This window comes from Ammospiza nelsoni, chromosome 17, assembly GCF_027579445.1.
Source record: "Ammospiza nelsoni isolate bAmmNel1 chromosome 17, bAmmNel1.pri, whole genome shotgun sequence".
NCBI classification, from domain to species: Eukaryota; Metazoa; Chordata; class Aves; order Passeriformes; family Passerellidae; genus Ammospiza; species Ammospiza nelsoni.
The window spans coordinates 13,172,605-13,193,408 of NC_080649.1; the positions used below are offsets into that span (position 1 = coordinate 13,172,605).

General features: G+C 45.9%; 1 protein-coding gene across 1 annotated transcript in view; it reads left to right on the forward strand.

The window, feature by feature from the left end:
* GSG1L (GSG1 like) overlaps positions 1-20,804 on the forward strand; it is a 47,591-nt gene that overhangs the window by 14,369 nt on the left and 12,418 nt on the right. Inside the window, exons 2-3 of the mRNA XM_059484676.1 lie at positions 1,733-1,780; positions 17,435-17,587. Coding sequence (XP_059340659.1) covers positions 1,733-1,780; positions 17,435-17,587 — 201 coding nt within the window. The remainder of the gene's footprint in view (positions 1-1,732; positions 1,781-17,434; positions 17,588-20,804) is intronic.

Here is a 20,804-nt window from a genome sequence, read left to right on the forward strand (position 1 = left end):
GTATCTTTCATAGTCCACTTACTTACCTGGATTTCTTGGTCAGGAACCTAAAGTAAAGAACCTGGGGGAGCTGGGCTTGTTCTTGTCCCTCCAAGCAGACAAAGGATGACTGCACTGATGCCAGAGCAGCTACAGAAGTTTGGGTTGGGTATCAGGAAACACTCTCCAGAGGTGGACCAGAGTGGGAAGAAAATCCATCTCTGAGTCACTAAGGGATGGGTATTACCATCCTTGGAGCATTTCAGAATTTGGGTGGGAAAATCTTGTCTGTTCTGAACAGGAAATGTGCAGGGCTGGTAATTTCCATGATCCAGAAGTTATCTTTCCATCTGTTTCCCCCAAAACTTACTGACACTCCTTCTGCCCAGATAGAGCCTGCCCTGAATCTGGAAACAGAGATGGTGCTTTGGCAAGCCAAGTGCCACTTCCTTTTCTTGGCTGTCCTCTGGACTCACAGAGTAGAAATCCTTCCCCTGGACAAATCAAAATGTTCATGTCAATGTCAAGTGAACCTTTTCTTTTATAGCTACTTAGACAATTGACTAGATACACATCACCTCTCGGTGTATTTAGCATGGATTTAACACTGCTAAAAGTAAATAAAAAGGAGAAATAATAGCATTAAAATAATAGATTCTTATGTCAGCACAGCTATCATTTGAATTATTGCATTTATCTCAATCTTGCCAGCAAAGACACCAGAAAGGTGAACACTTTATATTGCTTTTTATGTATACTGAATTACAAATAAGAAAAAAATACACTGACTTCACCATCACTGTGGCATTTCACTGTTTATTCTTTTTTAATGGCTCACCTTTCCTAAATTAGTCTTTTGAACTTTGTAATTAAAAATGAGCAAAGCTAATTTAGAAAAAATAAAACAGCCTAGTCCTATAACTGCCTTTGCATCAATTACAGTCTTAAAGGGCAAAATGGACTTTATTCCATGACCTCTGGCCAGCACTCCTTGGAGCATATCAGATCAAAAGGAACACATACACTTGGTGGAGGGATGCACCCAGGGCAGAGGAATTATTTGATAATGTTTGGTTACCTGAAGAAGTAAAAAGAAAGGTCAAAGAGCCCACCCTAAGATGCATTTCCTGTTCAGAAACTCCTCAAGAATTCCTGCAAGGGCAAAGGTGGTGTCCTAAACAGAGAAAATTTAATTTACAGTGGAGCACAGGGAGGGGCACAGGCTGTGATGCCCAGAGCAAGGCATTTGCCTGCTTTTGAAACAATTTTTTAAAACATTTATACATTTCCTTAGCTTCTTTGTGCTTCAGGTTTGGTCTCAGTCACATCTGCATATGGAGAGCTCTGTGCCCGTGGCAGTGCCCCAGCACTGGGAGCTTTGGTCACTCTGGGTGGGCACAGGCATTGTGTGGTGATGAGAAGGTAAAAGTGTGGGTGAGAGGGGCCCATGCCCTGCCAGTGCCACCTGCTGAGGCCCCTGTGTCACCCCAGCCAGAGCCCAGCAGTGCTCCTGCCCTGGGGAAGAGCATCACTGGCCCAGCAGGGGCTCAGCCAGCAAGGGAGGATTTCCTGCTCTCCCTGACCCAGGAGCTGCAATCCCAAGGGAATCCAGCCCTTGGGCACAGGGGAATGTGTGTCCCCAGTGTCCTGGAGAGACTGGGCTGGGAGTGAGGGCAGGAACCCCAGGCACAGAGAGGAGGCAGAGCGACACCAACCCACTCCTGTCTCCTAAAACAATGCTTTTCTTTTAAAGGTGAAAAATGTCGAAGTTTTATTGACCTTGCCCCGGCTTCTGAAAAAGGTAAGAGCACACAGCCGAGGCTGTTTCCTCTCATCTTACAGATTGCATCAGTGTTGTGTCCTGTGGGACCTGAGTGCCAGGGGAGGCAGGATCCCCCAGCACACAGGGACCCACATGCCATCCATGCTACACACAGCCAGCTGGAACAAGCTCCAAGGCTCTGTGACAGCTGTTTGCTCACTTTGTGCAGGTCTGTCATTTATTTGATCTTAACTCAGATGGCTTTCTTCAAGAAAAATATTTATTTATGTTGTAAGACAGATGTCACTGTCATATTTTCTGAAAAATCCCTTCGCCAGGATTTCTTCTCCTGGGAAGATTAGAAGCCTCAGAGAAAAAACAATATTATCTCATTTGCTTCTCCTGTGTTTGCTGCTTTGGAATGTGGCTGGAGATTGTTTATCCAACAGGTGCAAGTTTGATTGGTTTCATATGAAATGTTTTTAATTAGTGACCAATCACCATCAGCTGTGTCAGACTCTGAGGAGTCAGTCATGAGTTTTTCATTATCATTCTTGTTAAGCCTTCTGTCTGTATCCTTTCTCTTTCTTTAGTATAGTTTAGTATAGCTAATATAATATAATATAATAATTATAAATTCGCCTTCTAAGAACATGGAGTCAGACTCATCTCTTCACCTCATCCTGGGGACCCTACAAATACCACAGACATTTCCCTTCTTCCTCTAGTGAGGAAGGAAATGCTATGTGGTCTCCTCAAGCCATGAAGATATTAATGGTCAGAAAAATACAGCCACAGTACCAAAGTTATCTCTTTGTGAGAAGGAATCATCCAGATACTTCTTTGGTTGGTTTACCCTTGTGAAAAGTTATATATTCAAGTGCATAGAAGCAGGTTGCAACCATTTTCCTCACCCTGGCATTGAAGCTCAATTGATCATTGAGATTTCTTTCATTTTGAAAATCTATAAGGGGAAAAAAATGCTCAATAGAGCTCAATTAAAGTGAACTGAGCCCATCCTGGTCCCAGCTGATGAGATGCCCCATATATTTTGTCAGGTCACTTGAGACAATCCCAAAACCTTCTGGACACAGGGTGCCTTCCTCAGGCTTGGTGGAGCAGCAGTAAGTGGTGTAAGGAACAATTTCCCTTAATTTGCCTGAATTGCTGATCCACTGGAAAATGGGAAGAAAGGCAATTACTGCTAATAAAGCAGGGGGATATTGCAGGGAGAGAAACAGCCACAGAGCCTCTGTGAAATTCATTGTAAGCAAACCCAAATAAATTATGCACATAAGAGAAGAACAAGCCTGGGATTAGTGTCGCTAATGGGCTCCCAGTTAAATCTCACACACACAAATGGGACCTTGGGGCACAAAGGCTCTTACAAAACCAGCAGCTCAATGCTCAGCAGCCATCAGAAAACAAACTCTGTGATAGAAAACATGACAAAAGGACTCAGTGATGCCTTTTGGGCTATCTAAAATCAGAGACCAGACAGAATTAAGGGAATAAAAAGCAGTTCTATTTATTGAAGGGCCTTCAGGTACATTTAGGGCAGATGAAGATCCCCAGGGGCTGCATCCAAAATGAGTAAAGGGTCACAGATTTTCACATTTTTATAAGTTTGGTCCATTTTCACATTGGGAGTTAATCTTCCAATTACAGCTTCAGGTAATGAAGTCATTTACCCCAGGTTTGCTCCCCCCCAGCTCCCTTTTGTTTCCATCTCAGGCCTGAGGCAGTGAGGTGTCCTTGACTCCCAGGCCTGGAGAGGAATTGTTGTGTCTGCCCAAAATGGGACAGCAGCAGCTCACAGTGTGTGTGGAGTTCAGAGTTATACACTAAAAACTGCAGGATTACAAATATATGAAAAATACAAAAGCCAAAACTCTAAGGCATCATCAGGAGCAGGGCAGAGCCACAGAGCTGAAAGCTGCACTTTGCTGTAATACACTGGGTTACTTTGTGCTTTTTAGTGCTCCCAAAACAGCAGTGAGGATCTCAAAGTTCTGGAAACTTCTGTCCAAGGATGGGAGTGGGACTGGTGCTGAAGGAGAGGCACAGGAGAGGAGCTGGAATGGACAGGGCTGGGAGAGGAGCTGGAAGGGCAGCTGGGCAAGGGAACCTCAGCTGGGCAAGGGAACCTCAGCTGGGCAAGGGAATCTCATCTGGACAAGGGAATGTCCCTGCCTTGCCCTGCCAGGGCTGTGGGCACAGCGAGCCCCTCCAGCAGACAGAGCAGAGCTGGCACAAGGTGGCTGCTCTAAAGGCACTGGGGTGGGTTCCTGCTTTATCCCCTTTCTCTGGAACTTGCAGAATGCTTGGTGGCATCACCCACACACTTTCCAAAACAGCATTTAGTGCTTTACTTTCAGGATTTCTTTTGGTTGTGTGAAATGCTGTCAGCATTTTTTTTTCCAGGAGAATTTTAGAGTTGTTGCATGATGTCAGTGCATATTTCTAGATGATTCTGTTTTTCTTTTTTTGAGGAAGGAAGGCTCTTTCTGTGTAGTGTTATGAAGAAAATTCTATCTATTTCAGAAGACTTTCCATGGAGTTGAAAGGCATATTGACAAAAAGAGAGGGGAATGCTTTGTCAGAGATGGAAAGTGCTGACCATCAGACTAATAAACAAAACCAGGATAAATTCCACAACTGTACATCAAGCTGGACACTGCAGCATGGTTAATCTGGAATTTTCACCATTAGTCTTGTATTCTCCAGAGCTACTTTCACCACATGTGAAGAGAAAATTGATGCCTGATTTACTTTCACTGAACAATTCTTTAATGTCTTGATTTAATCTGCTCTTTTCCAGTTAGAAGGAAATTCCCATTCCTTTAATTTCTTCATCCCCTCACTCAGCATTGACTTTAATGGGCAGAGGCTCATCAACTACTCAGTTCCAGCCAGTCCAACTCAATGAGAAAGGATGAAATACAGTGAAAAGCAAATTTGAGTTCAGTTCAAACATTGTGGTTTTCACAGGCAATCATGTAACTGGGAAATTTGGGACTAAACTTAGCTTCACAATGAGACTGCAACTTATTCACTTTCTGTACATATCCTTAGCATCATTACCACCAAAATGTGGTTGTTTATCTGAAATGTCTCTGCAATTTTGTTTATCTGAAATGTCTCTGCAATGTCTCTCCATTACTGCAGCTGAGCACTCAGGTTTCCCAAAGTTTTCCTTTTAGTTGGTTTTCCCTGGCCCAAAGAGGATCCCTGTCTGACCAACTTCTAAGCTAAACAGAGGCTCCTGAAGCCCATGCACATCATCCTTCACTTTTAAGACACAACTTTTAAGATATGCTAAGAACACAGTGCAGTTGCACAGCCCATCTTTGCTTGGGTCCACCACCAGTTAACAGCAAGGTGGTGTTAAACTCCTGCAGATTATTTAACACCCTCTGATATAGGAAAAAGAACTACCATAAAAACTCACAGTAAATAAAACCATCCATGATGAGGTCTAGTCACATCCTCACCACAAACCTTGCATTCATAAATGAAAATTCTTCCAGTAAAAATCTCATATTTTATGGCTGAGCTTCCTGTCTTTATGCATTAGTGCTGATCTCCAGTGTTGCTGGGAAATGCATCTCTGATCAGTTATTGTACCCTTGTCATATATCTCACCAATGACATCTACTAAAAGGAGGCAGCAAAATTTGGGGCAAACAGACCCACAGTATGGTATAAATAAGCATTTCCAACCCACACTAGGAGAGCTTTTTCCTGCATTTAAGGCAGCTGCCAGCAATCTGTCAGAACCTCATAAGCCTAACATTGAATTTATTAGCTGTTGCTGGTTCTTAGTGCCAAAGCTGCTTAGCAAAATCAGCTTCATGATGGTAGATATTAACTGGGAAAAAAAAAACACATTTTCCTTTGAGAGTTTACATTTGCTATTGATAAAAATGATAGAGCAATAGCTGGTTACAGTGGCCAGGCTTTTAATGGGCTCTCACTGAGCAGATGTTGGGGCCCACAAAGTGCTCTAATTTTCACTCCAGACATGAGCAGTAAGACAGCAAATATTTCCAAAAGGAGTTGGAAGGGAGCTGTCAAAGTAGGCTGGACCTGATATTTCAGTTCTCAGTTCCTTCTGGGATATTCTCCACAGAACTTAATCAAAGTTTTGTTGCTGCTGAATATTTTGCTGCCTGGGGAAGAAAAGGGAGATTTTTTTGGCAAGGGGTTGTGGTGTCCCACCAGGACACTGAGGCTGGCACACTCCTCACCACACTCCTCCTCCTCCCATGGCACCTTCTGTCATCCCATTCCCATGGCCTCAAATCCGTGCCCAAGAAGAATCCCAAGAGGCCACAGAGGATACATTCAAAAGGAAAAAACCAAGACCAAAAATTCCGGGAATAGTGGTTTTAAAAGCTGTGGTTTTAAAAGTTGTGAAGAAGGGGAACCACAACATCAAAATGGAGAGCAAAAAGTCCCATAAATGATCAGATAAAAACTTTCAGTGACCACACCACCACAGGTGGACACATCCACAGGTGTTATCTTTCTTCCCCTTGCTGTGTGAGATTGCAGCTCCTGCATCCTCCTCTGCATGCATCACTGCCAGAGGGTGAGCCCAGCCCAGCTCCTTGGGCAGGAGAAACCAGCTGGAAGCAGCCCTTGTGCTGGAAGCATTTTGCTGGAGAAGAGCAGGGCTTTGCAGGGAATGTGGTGCCCCCAGCAGTTCCTGGGATGGTGCTGGTGGAGGCTGGGACTTTGCAAGCACCTGGAGTGCCCAGAGCTGGAGATGGGGGGCTCTTCCCCTGTTGGGAAGTGCTGCAGGAACAGGCTGAAATGTCAGTGCTGGCTCAGAGCTTTGAGATGGCCGCACAAACACAGGGCAGGATTCCCAGGGCAGGCTCCTCACAGGTGTGCTGCAGCCTGGCCAGGTTTCTCCAGGACTCTGTGGTACCTGATTTTGTGGAACAATTCCCACAAGGAATGGCAAGGCAGCAGGCTGCCAGCAGCTGCCTGCACTACACTGCTGATAAACTCACAAAATAAACCAGGCTTTTCAGAGACCACAGAGGCTGAGGCAAGGCAAAACCCTGCAGAAGGAAAATGCTCATGGCTAGTGAACATTGAACAGTCCAAAATCTTACAGGGAGGCTTTTTAATGAGAGCCTGTCCTCAGGCAGAGGTAGGAGGTGCCTCCTGCACGTCCTCTACACAGCCTGTGGTGGTGCATCCTGGAGAGATGAAGCAATAACAATTCTGCATTGCCTAAAAAGTGGCTGGCAGAGCTGAGGTAGCACATGGCAAACAGCAAGTAAACAAATCAAGTCTCACCTAAACACAGCATAGAAAAAAGAGAAAGCTAAGCCAGTTCTGTGCATGCTCCTAAACCAGCACTCCAGCAGCAATTAATGAGAACAGAAAAAGTAGATGCCTGATTTTAATGGATCCTGACATAATAGGTGTAGCAGAAATTTGATGGGAGAAAGATAATTAGAGGGACAATAACGTCTTGTTGCTGATTACACTGAAAGACAAAGCAGATGTCATGTACTAAAGCTGAATCAGAATAACAAGGTAATGTCATTAATGAGCAACACAATCTCTGTGGATGGATTCCATGTTCAGATAAAAAAATGCAGAATTATGTTAGTGATCTCCCCTTGGGACAGCTTCAGAGACAGCAGGGTTAAACCTGATAGCAGAGAAGGTGTAAGGACAGAAAACAAAACAGCAAGAGCTGACTAAAACACCATGCACAGACCAAGAAATGTTATCCATGATGTAGACACAAAATTTGGATTGAGCTGTAGAAATTAGTGGGAAGCTTGTTACTCTTGACTTGCACTTGATTCAAAATGTTAGTAAGAGATCCCTTGTATGGCTTATATGGCAGATTCAGCATCCTTCAGAAGCAATAAAAGTGGGTTTAGAATTTGTGAAGAAAGAAACTCAAGAAAAGCAAGAGCTACTTAAAATAGATTAAAATGTTCAGCTAAAAAGACAACTGAAGCTTGAAAGCCTGAAAACCGCTGGATACACTGCAGGCCTCTGAAGCATGCACAAAGTGAGTGACTGAGAGCAAATGGCAGATAATGATCAGTGTTGATAAATGCCAAGTGGGGAAGATGAGGAGTCATCCTACCTTTACATATATAGTGATGGGTTCTGAATTAGCTTTTCCCCTCAGGATAGAGTTCTTGGGCGATGACAGACACTTCTATGAAAACATTAATTCACTGCTCTGCAGAGATTAAGATGAAAAAGAAATATTAGGATCATCGTAGGAACCCAAGAACAAAACAAGAAGTCACCATGCCACCACAAGTACTCATGATGTACCCACCCACCCTGTGAGCACCTCTCATCCCTCCCCTGCCAGCCCCAGCTCAAAGCACTGACAATAAAATTTAAAGACACAGAGGGAAGAGTGACATTTATGGTCAAAAATAGGGAAATACTTGTTTGGATGAGAAGGACAATGCAGAGCAGGTTTGAGGCTAGAAAAGAGACAAACGAGACTTGTAACAGTCAAGTTAAAAAACAAACCTCCTTTTTTATGTACTGGGTAGATGTTCCTAAGAAGAAAAAAAGAGGATCAATTTTCTAAGAGGAGCACTTAGAGACCTGCATCAGTAAAAAGAAATGTAACTGGGTCTCCCAAAAGAACTGTACACTTTCGAAAACAGGCTCTATATTCCTCTTGAATACTTCCTATTGCATTATTGTTCATATATCTGCAATAGGGTAAATCCTTACCCACACACACAAATACCTGTGCACTTGTAACAGGAGAGCTATGATTAAATATTTGGGAAAAAATGTGTTACTTTTATTTTATCTGTGTTTTTTTACACATCTGTTATGAATCACTGAAGTTAGTTTTAAAGGGCAATTAGACATACAAAGATGAAACCATTCTTACCAGCAGAATTCAAGCTAAATTCCTAATTACTGAAGGAGGAAACTGTCTTGTTTTTCACATTGGGGATGTGAAAGATGTGGAGAACACTGGTCTGAGCATCATTCATTTCTCAGCCCAGTGCTGAGGGTAGAAGTACATCACAGGCTCTGCACTGGTGCTCTTCAAAGGGAAACACTGAGCCCAAATATATTTAGTAAGGCACATGGGATAATTCTCTTGAGTATTTTTCATCATCTTTTCCACTCTCTTGCTCTACTCATTATATTACTACCACACCAGGAAAAAGAGATTATGGCTACAAAGATATCCCACAGTCTGCTCAGTATCACACACAGATTCAATCTGCTCCATGCCAGAGCCACCCAAAGCCATCATCACATAGAAGAGAATCATTTTATGAGTCACTGCTCCACCTCACCTTCCAAAATAAAGAAACTAACCAAGGGCTAAAGCTAAACAAAACCAAAACACAGCTTTTCCTCTGTCCCCTCAGCAGTGTCAGGTATTCCTCCTCTGGTTTCCCATGTTCTGCAAGGTGCAGTCCCTTGTCTGGGTGCCAGCCCTTTATTTACCCTTGCTGCCCCATTCAGATGACTGGAGCAGGTAGTTTTAGGTAGCTCAGGTGGCATTTGGGGTCAGGAGGCTGGCAGTGTCCCTGGTGGCTCTGTGTATGCCTCTCTGAGCACGAGAGGACGGGCAGATGGTCGGCTCTGCCATGACGCATTAACCAGCAGCGCTCAGTCCACTGCCAGCCACAACAACATGCCCAGGGTTCATTCTCCTCACCATTTCCTATTGATCATTCCAGCATTTCTGGCTTGGAATTCCCAGTATTGGAGTAGCAGGGAAGAGCAGATGACTAAACCCACCCGAATGGCACTGGAAGAGTGAGTGAGACTTACATGGAGCTGGCCTTACTTCTCTTCCAAACAATGTGCACAGTATTTCTCAGTGGGTGCCCATTTGCCTTATTGTTTCCTCTCTTCCCTCTTGAAGAAGAGAGATTTAAGTGAGAGCCAGGTGTCAGTTCCAACAAATTCAATAAGTTTGAAAAAGCAGAGCAATTAGTCAAGAAAAAACACAAGGACAGCAAAGACAGCCTAGGAGACCACAGGAGCGGAACTTTTTGTTGCTGCTAACATGAGCAAGGGTAACAGCTCCCCATGTCCCTGGCTGACCAAGGAGGAGAATGAAATCACATTCTCAGGAAATCACAGGAGAATTAATCTTCTTTTGCACAAAGAAGAGATGACACCTGCAGGGTGCAAGTTCACACCCCCAGAACCAGGGCTGGCCCTCAGACATGGCTCTTCTCCTCCCACAGGGGGTGACATCTCTCTAGGTGACTTCTCCCAGCCTCCTGTGGTTTCCCAGTGTTTTGTGGCAGTTCAGGGATGTTGGGGACAATGGCTGTGAGGCACAGGGTGAGAGCAGCACGTTCTCCCCCAGGCAGCAGCAGTGTCTGGGTTGGCAGCTGCCAGTGGGGAGGTGAGAAGGTTCCACACTCTCCAAGGCAGCATTGCTTGGACTCTGGTGTCTCCTCAGCTGCTCCACAATGGAGCCCTGGCTTGTCCTTCAAGTGCCACATTCCTGGTTTCTCCTCAGTCAGGCACGAGGATCTGAGTGGTTATTTAGGAGCATACATTGCTCAGCTCCACTGCCTTGAGCAGACAGAAGGGTTTTTGTCATATGATGAACTGTGATGCAGAAAACCCCCCAAAGCTCCTACTTGCCCATCAGAGTCTGTCAGACAGCTCAGGGCTGAACTGGCAGAGGAGTGGCTGGAGCTGGTGTGGTGTCACCACAGCTCAGACAGAGCCTGGCTCTCAGGGCAGATGTGTGAGACTGAGATTTGAGGAGCTCCAAAGCTCTCCCAGAGCTCTCAGGCTGCCTGCAGCATTGTCCAGCCTGGTCACTGCTCAGGGACAGCATGGCAAAGTGTGACAGCTCAGCTGAGGCTGCTTTGGGCAGTCCCTGACCCCAGGAGGGCTCTGGGAAGGGCAGGGATGCAGCAGCCACAGATCCCCAGGGAGCACAGGCTGAGGCAGTGGGTGCTCCTAAAGAGGATGAATTGCCACTAAGGCATTCTGAATGTGAGCCTGCCCCAATTAGGAAGCTAATTTTCTGTCTGAAAGGGCCCTCAGAAATCAATGCAGATTCCAGACCATTTCTTCTCGGGCACTGCTCAGGAAGGCTGGCAGTGTCACACAGCATGGCAGGCAATACATTCATTTATGGGCTTCTTTATGCTGGATAATTTCCAAGCCACTCTCCAAAATGCATGACAGACATTTCCAGGCACACAATCCCTGCCTTTGCTGGGTATAACATGGTTAACATGACTCAGCAACATCCTTCAGGAATAGCAATATGACTTTCCCCAAAGAAATCCTTTAAGAGTAAACAGCTCATGTTTATGGATTCAAAATGCTTTGAACTCTCCCAGCAATTCCTGTGTTGGCCACCTCCTCAGTGTTTCCTTGAGAACATGCACCAACACTGGATCTTTGACAGTAATTTCCATGGCCTGGCCAGCTTGAAGGAGCATCCAGAAGAGGATTTCATTATTTCATCTGGAGACAGGACCTCAAAATCTGCCATCAGATCCCGTTGGCATAGTGAGCTGACACCAAAACCCAACTCTTCTGATTTGACAAGTATGCATCAAACTCCATGGCTGCATGTGACTGTAGGTGGTAGGAGGTATAGATGTGATTTAAACTATCCAGAACTGGTTTGCTGGCCTTATCAATCTCAAAAACTCAACAGGAATTGAAATTATGGAACTCTGGCATTCCAGAAACAGCAGGAAATGTTTCTTTATCATCCTGCACATAATCCCACTGAGATGTCATCCAAGTTCTTGGTGCTTCAATCCAAACTGCTAATAAGCCTGGGCATGGTTTAATAATGCAACACAAGAATCATCTTGGGATTTTGTGGGGAAGGAGCACAGAACATGACAGGCTTGACATGGCTCCGTTTAACCAGAGCTCTCATGGAGAAGATGGAGTGACTGTTCTTGTTTTGTGTCAGGAAATGGCAGTGGATTTGAGCAAGGAATGAACTTTGGGTACCAAGCAGTCAGACTCAGCTCAAACCTCCTGGAAGTCATTAACAATGCTGTTCTTTGGGTTCCTTCATCAGGAACTCACTGAATGCTTCAAGATCTGAGCAGAATTCCCATGGCTTTTATCAGAATCCCTGTTCCACTGGAAGCTCAGCACTGGAGCTCCCTGACTCCATGGTGAGAGGTGTCCACTCCTTCCTCAGTGGCCGGGGCTGACCTGAAATGGTTTCAGGTTCTGGGAAGAGCTTTGTGAGACTCATTGCAGGCTGAGGGAAAGATTCTCTCACTATCAGAAGAAATGTTCCATTTGTTTCATCCCTTCAGGACTGTTTGCAATATCCCTTTTCTAACATCTCAGTTCAGGCAGGTGCACTGAAGTTGATCACCACCTTGCAGAGATGCACCCAGGGCGTCTTCTTTCAAAATGCTGCTGCTCTGTGCTGTCAGACAGAAGGGCAAGGGACTGATCCTGCCAGATGGCTCATGGAGTGTTTGAGTGCCTAAAACCCCAGAGATATTGTGGGTAACAGTTCTCCTCCCAGCCATAATGAAGAATAAGTTCACTTTAATAGATAGTGCTGGGAAATGAATTTCCTTGTAACAATGCTGCTGCAGGGCCTGAGCCCTTGAGGAGCTGACACTGGGGGTCCCACCATGAGCTCCATGGACAAGTCTCACACACTGGTTAGGAAATAACAAAGCTCAGAGACACAAAGTCCTTTTCATGTCCCAGCTACTGCACCGATCTTCTTCCTGCCATGAGATCAGATGATATGAATGTGATATGATTCCCTCTGATGCAGGAGCCCTATGATATAGGTTGATTTATGTGAAATCTTTTGGTGAGTCCCAGATTTTCAACCTCAAATTCTGGGTGAGAAGCTGAGCCCAGGTCCTGCACTTTCAGGGATTTTGCTTCACAGGGATGTTGTCCTGAAGCTGGTGACCCCACTTTCCTCCAGGAAAAGCCTCACAGTGTGTGAGCAATCAGAGCAATCCCACCTGGGACATACAGCCTATCTGTGGGTGGGAGCGAAGATCCAAAGTGTCCCACAGTGCCCAAAAGTGGCTCTGTCATTGTCAGCAACACTGCTGAGGGGTGACAGACAGGGACAAAAATTACAGGAGAAGGTGTGTTAGAGCAGCAGGTGTTGATGGTACTGATGTCAGTGGTCATCCAGATCACAGTGCCCACCCTCCTGCAGATTCCCAGAGACCAGGATGGGCCCAGACACAGGACACAGGACAGGCCCAGACACAGGACACAGGACACCAGGATGGGCCCAGACACAGAACACCAGGAAGGGCCCAGACACAGGACAGGACACCAGGGTGGGCCCAGACACAGCCAGGATGGGCCCAGACACAGGACACAGGACACCAGGGTGGGCCCAGACACAGGACACAGGACACCAGGATGGGCCCAGACACAGGACACAGGACAGGCCCAGACACAGGACACCAGGATGGGCCCAGACACAGGACACAGGACACAGGACACCAGGATGGGCCCAGACCCAGGACAGGCCCAGACACAGGACACCAGGGTGGGCCCAGACACAGGACACCAGGACAGGCACAGACACAGGACAACAAGTTGATGTTCCCCAGAGAGTGACAGGCCAGCGAGACAGGGCCCTGCCAGCTCCTGGGCAGCACAGAAGGGAACATGCAAACCCAGCACGATTTTCTCACCTAAAAAAAGCCCAGCAGGCATGAGGAGGACTTGACAGCTGTCATCCTCTGCATTATTCCAGGGAATCCTGGAAAGATGGGCTGAACACATGGTGTCCTGGTGCTGGCGTGCTGGGTGGGCTGCTCACACATCCCCACCCTCGTGTGTGTGGGAGTGCCACTGAAACCTCTCTGGGTTTGCTTTTGCTTTGCAGTCCAAGGCTCTCCTTTCCCACATTGGAATGTCCTTGGTACAGAGGCACAGCCCAGCTGAGCTCCTCCCCAGCCCCCTCTCTGCACAGAGTGAGTTTGCTGGACAAACAAACATGAATAAACACGATGGAGACCAAAAGATGAGAGGAGTCTGCTGATTGATGAGAGTGCAGAGCCTCAGGTACAGGCCATCCAGGTGGAACTGTCTAAGTGAACCAAGTCCTGACTCTTCTGAAGGAGAGATTTTTCATAGAAGCAGAGTTAGGCCAGACAGATCCCTGGGGCAGAGGACACAGGCTGGAGGGGAGTAAGCAGACAGAAAAGATGACAGCAGGGAAGATTGGAAAAGAGAAAAATACCCTGGAGATCTTCTTCCCTGTCACCTGGAATGACTGAGGTCCCCTCAAGAGAAGGAGCTCTCTGCTTTGCAGGAAGGAGGCTATAAGAAGTTGTGAGTGGAAGTGATGCCAAGTGACTGCCTCATGAATCTCATGTTGAGAGAGGAGCAGTGGGAGATCACTTCACCATCAGCACAGAACAGAAAGACTCTGTCTCCTGAATTAATAACCTGGAGCAACTGTTCTGCTTCAGGCAGCCACAGGAAAATCCAAAATTCATGCACAGGATGCATTTTCTGGGTGTTATTATTTAGATGAAATTCAAAATCAGAGGAGCAGGGCAGGACATAGAACTATGCAAACACTGCATGTGGGACTTGCCTTTCCCCACATTAGATACACTAAACAAAAGGCTCAGAGCAGGTATTCAGTAACACCGTGGAATAAGACAAGAGAGTTCCTTGGTAGATATGAACAGGGCCCCAAAAAAGCAGTAATTGACTATGCCTCCCACAGCAAACTCACCCAGCCTTTGTGTCTCATCAGAAAAAGGATTTACAGGAGAGCAAAACTCACGTCTCATTGAGCTTTTCATCATTTCCTTGAAAGGTTACTCTGCTGGCAAAGCCACTCTTATCCCAGCCCTTTGGAAGAGAAGGCAAAGCACTCCCTGAGACACCAGCCACACAGTCAGGTGTTCCTCCCTGCTGCTCCTTTCTCCTTCCTTAGCAGAATAAAGGACACCAGCTCGCCCCAGGCCCTCCAGGCTCAGCTCCCAGAGCCCTCCTGTCCCTCTGAGAGTGTCCCCTTGCAATGGACACACAAACCTAGGTGTTCCCACAGGGACATGTGCACCCTCTGCTCCTTCCAAAATTACTGCACTGGTGCCTGCAGCATCAGCTTCAGGCACTGAGCCAGAGGTGGGCAGCAGGTAGGGTGTGCATATATAGAGCTGAGTACATCACCTGAATGACCAGAGCCATCAACCAAACCTTCAGGACCACCAACAAAACCCCCAGAACATCAGCCAAACCCCCAGACTCGTCCTGCAGGGCTGCACTCAAGCTCCTTGTTCCCCTCTCTGTAGGTACCTCCAGGATGACCCTGGCCCAGGAGCAGAACCCAGCAGAACCTAAATGCTCAGCTCAGTATTTGTCCTTGTTAGATGTCATCTGGTTGGTGACACATTCAAATCTACCAAGATCTCTCTCTAAGGACCCTCCATTCTCAAGGGACTCAGGGTCTACTCCTGATTTAGGATCACCAGAAGCAAAATTCCTTAAGAGTGCCCAGATCATTGACAAAAACATCCACGAAAACTGGCCCTACCCTGAGCACACCAGCCTGATGTCACCCATGGACTGCAGATCCTTGAGCCCAGATGTGCCCCCAGGGAAGCAGAGCTGGAGCCACATCTCAGTGGTGAGCTGCAGACGGTGTTTCAGCACTGCCCTGGTGTGCACAGAGCACCAGGGGGTTCTCAAGGCTTGATTCAGGGCAGTAATCACCTGGGCAGGTGTGTTGTACATTAATGTTTCAAGTGTGGGCTGAATGAATTACAGCTCATTAGTTAGGGCTCTCTGCTGCTTCAGTCTGTGGGTCAGGTTTGCATCAGCTGATTCTTCCAAACTCAAATCATTCCATCATTCTCTCATCATGGACATTGCTGGTTTGAGAAAATGAGGCAAAATCCCTCCTAAACCCTGCTGTATCTGCTCTCTCTCACTTGCATTCCTTTTTGGAAGAGTTGCCTGATACCAAATTGACTAAGAGGAGTGAGATAAGCAGCTGTTTGCTGTTGATAGATGCAATATTGCACACACAGCCACTGTGAGCAATTAAAAGCTTTATTTATTGCTATCTCTGTAGTGTGGTTTAAGAACTCAGAAGGTCAGCTACAGTGGCAACAACGAATAGCACATATTAATTAGATGTAATTATAAAGATGAATTCCCAGACAAAATATGAGCTGGGATCAGCCTGGTCACCAAGAGGCCACTCAAATATTTGATAAAAGTGAGACTGCATATCTGGTTTGATAAGCTGGACTGTGGGCTTTATCACACATGTGCTCTGGCAGTGAGGAGAGAAGGTATTAATATAAGTGAAGCCTGTAGCAGTCTCTATGGTTACAGCTAACATTTTCTAATATAAGCCATTGTCTACAGATGCTTAACTTTCCATGTTTCTACTGCTTAGGCTGAAATTTTCTTTCACTGCTCATTGTTTCCAGGTGAATTCTCTAGCAATCAGGTTAGCAAATGTACTGGAGAATTCAAGCAGATTCTCATGCTGAAACAGCAATTGGAAATTGGGCAGGGACTCAATCTTATCATCTGTTCCCATCCTCTCCAATTTACCCCATGGCTTGGTGACTTTTAAAGACTCAGCAGATCCTGCTGGAGGTTTTGTGCTGCTGGAATTCCCAAAGGTGACATCTCCTGGTGGTGCAGCAGTCCCTGCTGGGCTCTGCCCTGAGCTCTGGCCCGAGTCCTGCAGAGCTCCAGCAGGGCCCTGACCCTCAGGACTGCACCCAGGGGCTCAGGAAACTCCAGCCAGGCATTTTTGCATCTGCAGCTCCTCAGCTGAGCATGTTATCAACATCTGTGCCCACCCTGCTGCAATTGTGGCTGTTTCTGGGCCAGTCCTGTGGCACAAACCCTGTGAGAACACCCCATGTGAGCCCAGCCAACAGCCCCCAGCACTAGGCTGTGGCAAGAATTTTAAAACTTGGACTGAAAATTTTAAAACATGGACTGAATTTATTTTCTTTGTGGAAAAGAGGCATCCAAGGCTGTCCAGCTCCCAGCAGCACACAGGCAGGCAGGTACCCTGTGCCATCACCTCCCTGCCTGGTGGATTGTGCTCATCTAAACCGTGGAACAGGTGGGGAAATTAATTCTGTGAGCTGTGCCTGGGCTCAGAGGAGCTGAGAGGTTCTCACACGTCCCCACAGAGGTTCTGTAGCCAAGCTGAGAAAGAGCAAGCAACAGCTTGTTCTTTCTGCAGTGTCTTTACCACCCTGCCACTCTTCACATCTTCATTCGCTGCTTTTTCTGGTTTTCTCAGTTTGGGCCGTGGTTTGCTGAGTTTAAACTCTGTGAATCACAGAATCATTAAGGCTGGGAAAAACCATCAAGATCACCAAGGTCAACCTTTTATCAAATGCCCCCATGCCTCCAAACCACATTGGGAAATGCCACTTTTACTTGTTTTCTGAACACTTCCAGGGATGGTGACTCTGCCACTCCCCTGGGCAGACTGTGTTTAATGACTTTTTCAGTGAATAATTTTTTTCCCAATATATAGTGGATGTGATAAACATTAAAAAAAAAAAAAATTACAATTGGCAACCTCAAAAACCAACCTTTTAAAAAAAAATTCTAACACCCAGTTACTCCTAGACATTCCTGACTTCCTAATTAATTTCTGCCAACTTTAACCTCTTGCAAGTGTTGCCCAAGTGCTGACAGGTTGCTGCTCTTTGCCCCCAGGTGTGCTGTGGCTCTCAGTGGTGTCCGAGGTGTTGTACATCATGCTGTTGGTCGTCGGGTTCAGCCTCATGTGCCTCGAGCTCTTTCATTCAAGCAGTGTCATAGATGGGCTCAAGTTAAATGCCTTTGCTGCTGTCTTCACTGTGCTTTCAGGTATGAACCTCCCCTTTCCCCTTTTACCAGCACAAAGCAAAATTTCACAACTTTGAGAGGATAAAAACCCGGAGGCTCCACGACTCTTATTCCTGTTTAGCTATCGCAATTTTTCACTGTAATTTTTTGTTCCTTTGGCACAAAGACTGCATGATAAATTCTCCTCTTGCCAGGGAGAAGTGAATATCCTCATTCCTGATTTCACAGCAGCAATGCAGTAATTATCCTTCCCCAGCCTGCACAGCCATTACCACAGCTCCAGCCTCAGCTCCATTTGCAGCATCATCACACTCATTTTCCAGAGGAAAATTAAAAACATGTAAAGCTGAAAAGACTTTTTTCTCTGTTAATCCTGAAAGTAGGTGAAGGCTGGAAAACCAAAGGAAGGAGCTCATCTTGTTAATTAACACAATTGAGAGTGAAAAGGGTTCTAATGCTGGCAGTGAGGGGCAGCCCCAAGAATGGGCTGGGACATGGACATCTCTCAGAACAGCTCTTCTGGGCTGGTTTGTGCTCAGTCTGTACTTGGGGCCCCTCACCATATCAGCTTGAGGAATTCACTTCTCTAAAATAACTCCGACCATGTGGTTAAGTGCCCCTTGACTTCTGTGAAGGTTTTTCTGGCTAAACCCCCACTTTCCAGGATTTATACAAACAGCAAGGGTACCCATGTGAGCACTCCTGCATGGACCCCTCTGGCAGAAAGAATTCCTGCAATACAAGTGCATTATATCCTGCTGCATTTCAGGCTGGAAGACATTACAACAGGCAGCGTACATTCTGGGAAGGATTCTGTATCTTCAGGGATAGCTGCAAATGGTGAAATAATAACAAAAAGGAAAGGTCAGAAGTAGAGCTGAGTGACAAAAACACCTGATAAGACCTGCCAAAGCATATTTTTCAGCTTTGGATATAATTTGGAACTTAAAAAAAAAAAAATCAGTTCCATTTTCAAAATCAAACTGTGTGGATTTCTTCAGCATTCAATCAATTACTTCCATGCTGTTCCTCTCTCCCTTCACCATTAACTGCAGTTTTAAAGTTTTGTAGGAATGATGTTTTCTTTCCTACACAACTTTCTATTTTTATTTTGGCCTTCCCTCTTTCTAAGTACATTGCCAAGATAGTCCAAATATAAACTTCAAAATTTTACAGGGAAAAATGATAGAGGAATTGAAGCAAGGATAAAACCCCAGACCCCAGTACACTGCTAGTTGTTATTTTCAATTGCATGGGATATTAGAGGAAAGAAGAAAACTATATTTATTTAAGCTTAGCATATTTATAATGACATAGCTTAATAGAAATTAGGTAATGAAGAGGACTTTTCATTGGAGCATAACACTCCTCATTAAATTCATGCTTCAGTTCCCTCATAAAAGTGCAATGAGATCTCCACATTCTCATAGCTCAACATCTAAAGTTCAGGAAAAAATATCCCTACAGTGTGGTCACTTGTTGTTGTTTCTATGAGCCACTAAAAAATACCCCACAACATCACAATTTTGGCATCCCTCTTAACCTTACACAAACTAAAAAACTTACATATGTTTCTCACATAGTATTTATAATAAAACATTTTCATTAATGTTATATACTCCACAAATGGCATTTGTAGTAAAAAATATAGGAAAATGCTTTAAAATACATTGTCTTTTACAAATTTCCTTCATCTCCAGCTTTCCAAAGCTCCTTAATTTCTCCCATTGCTGACACCTCCATGCAGCTCTGGTCCTGCAAGGCTCAGGATCTCCAGCCAGCTATCAATGATCAGTGTTTCTGCACTGCCAGCCACCCCACATCACCAGGATTTTCCACCTGCAAACACCTCTTGCCCTGGAGCCTGGATGGGCACAGGCATTGTGCCCTCCCTGCCCAGCTGGGAGAAAAGATGATCCTGGGCATGCAGCTTTTGTTGGTTTGTGGCACAGGCAGCTCATTTCAGCTCATTAAATGTACAGCAAAAAGGACCAGAGGGTTTCCCCACGGAGAACTTGGCAAGGCACAGCTAAAATAGACCAAACCAAAAGTGCATGAAGCAGCACAACAAAAGATTTGCATTATTCTGCTTTAATTTGGATGTGGCATAACAGCACCAACAGCCCTGCCAGGTGCAGATCCAGCCCCATCCCACCCTGGCATTAGCAAGATAAAACAAAGAACATTTCCATTGTTTGCTGGTGACCTCCTCCTCCTTACCTGGATCAGTGAGTGTCACCCCAGCCTCCCACACAGCCACAGGGCTGAGGGTGGCTCAAACCCTGAGCAAGGTTTGTGTGACAGAGCCCAGCAGCTCAGCCCTGCTGGAGCTCGTCCTGCCTGTGTCAAACTCCTGCTGCCTCTCAGTGACAGTGACAGCTCTCAGGGCAGGCTGTAATATTTTATTAGGGTTGAAAAATTACTCACAGAACATGTAGAAACAGCAAACTCCAAACTTAAGATCAAGGCATAACTGTCAGCTGAAAAAAAATCCACTGATTTAAAAAGTTCAGCAAGCTGCAGGTGCATTCTGGAAATTAAATACGAGCAGGAAAAAAGCAAGGTGTGCAGCACTTTGCTGTGCTCCCATTAGGCCACCCACCCTGCCCAAATCTCATTTCTCCTGGAGTGAATTGCTCTTTCCACCTCCTATCTTTGCAGTGTGTCACTCCAGCACGAGGCAGCTGAGCAAATCACCCCTGTAAGCTCCCTGAAACACAACTCTTCCCTCAGCCTCTGCACTTGTTTGTATCTAAGCTGACATTTGTCTTCTGAAGGTCCTGCTCAACGTGCCCACAACACAAACATTCCCCTGCTTCCTCCCCCAGAGCTGCCCTGAATCATCCACAGGCCTGGGGAGAGTAATGGAGTGGTTTAGGTACTGAGAGTAAGAAGGAAAGAAGAGCCAAAAAGTGGGTGTGGTTGGGGGAGGGAAATCAGGATCTTCCATGTGTGGGAAGGGCAACCATGGGAAAAATTAGATGGTCAGAAGGAACAGTGAATGAATGGTCCAAGTGTGTCACACAGACCTCACTGCACCCACCATGGCAGAATATTGGTATTTCTGAGTGCCTGGAGCTGTCACTGCAGCACAAGAGGCTTTTGCACATCTGTAGGTCCAAGAACCATTTGGGATACAGTGGTCCAGCCCCATCTCCTTAGCCTGAGCCCATTGGGAATCATCACCCTGCCCTGTCCAGGTGCCATGGCAGGAACATCCCAAATTATTGTAGCTAGA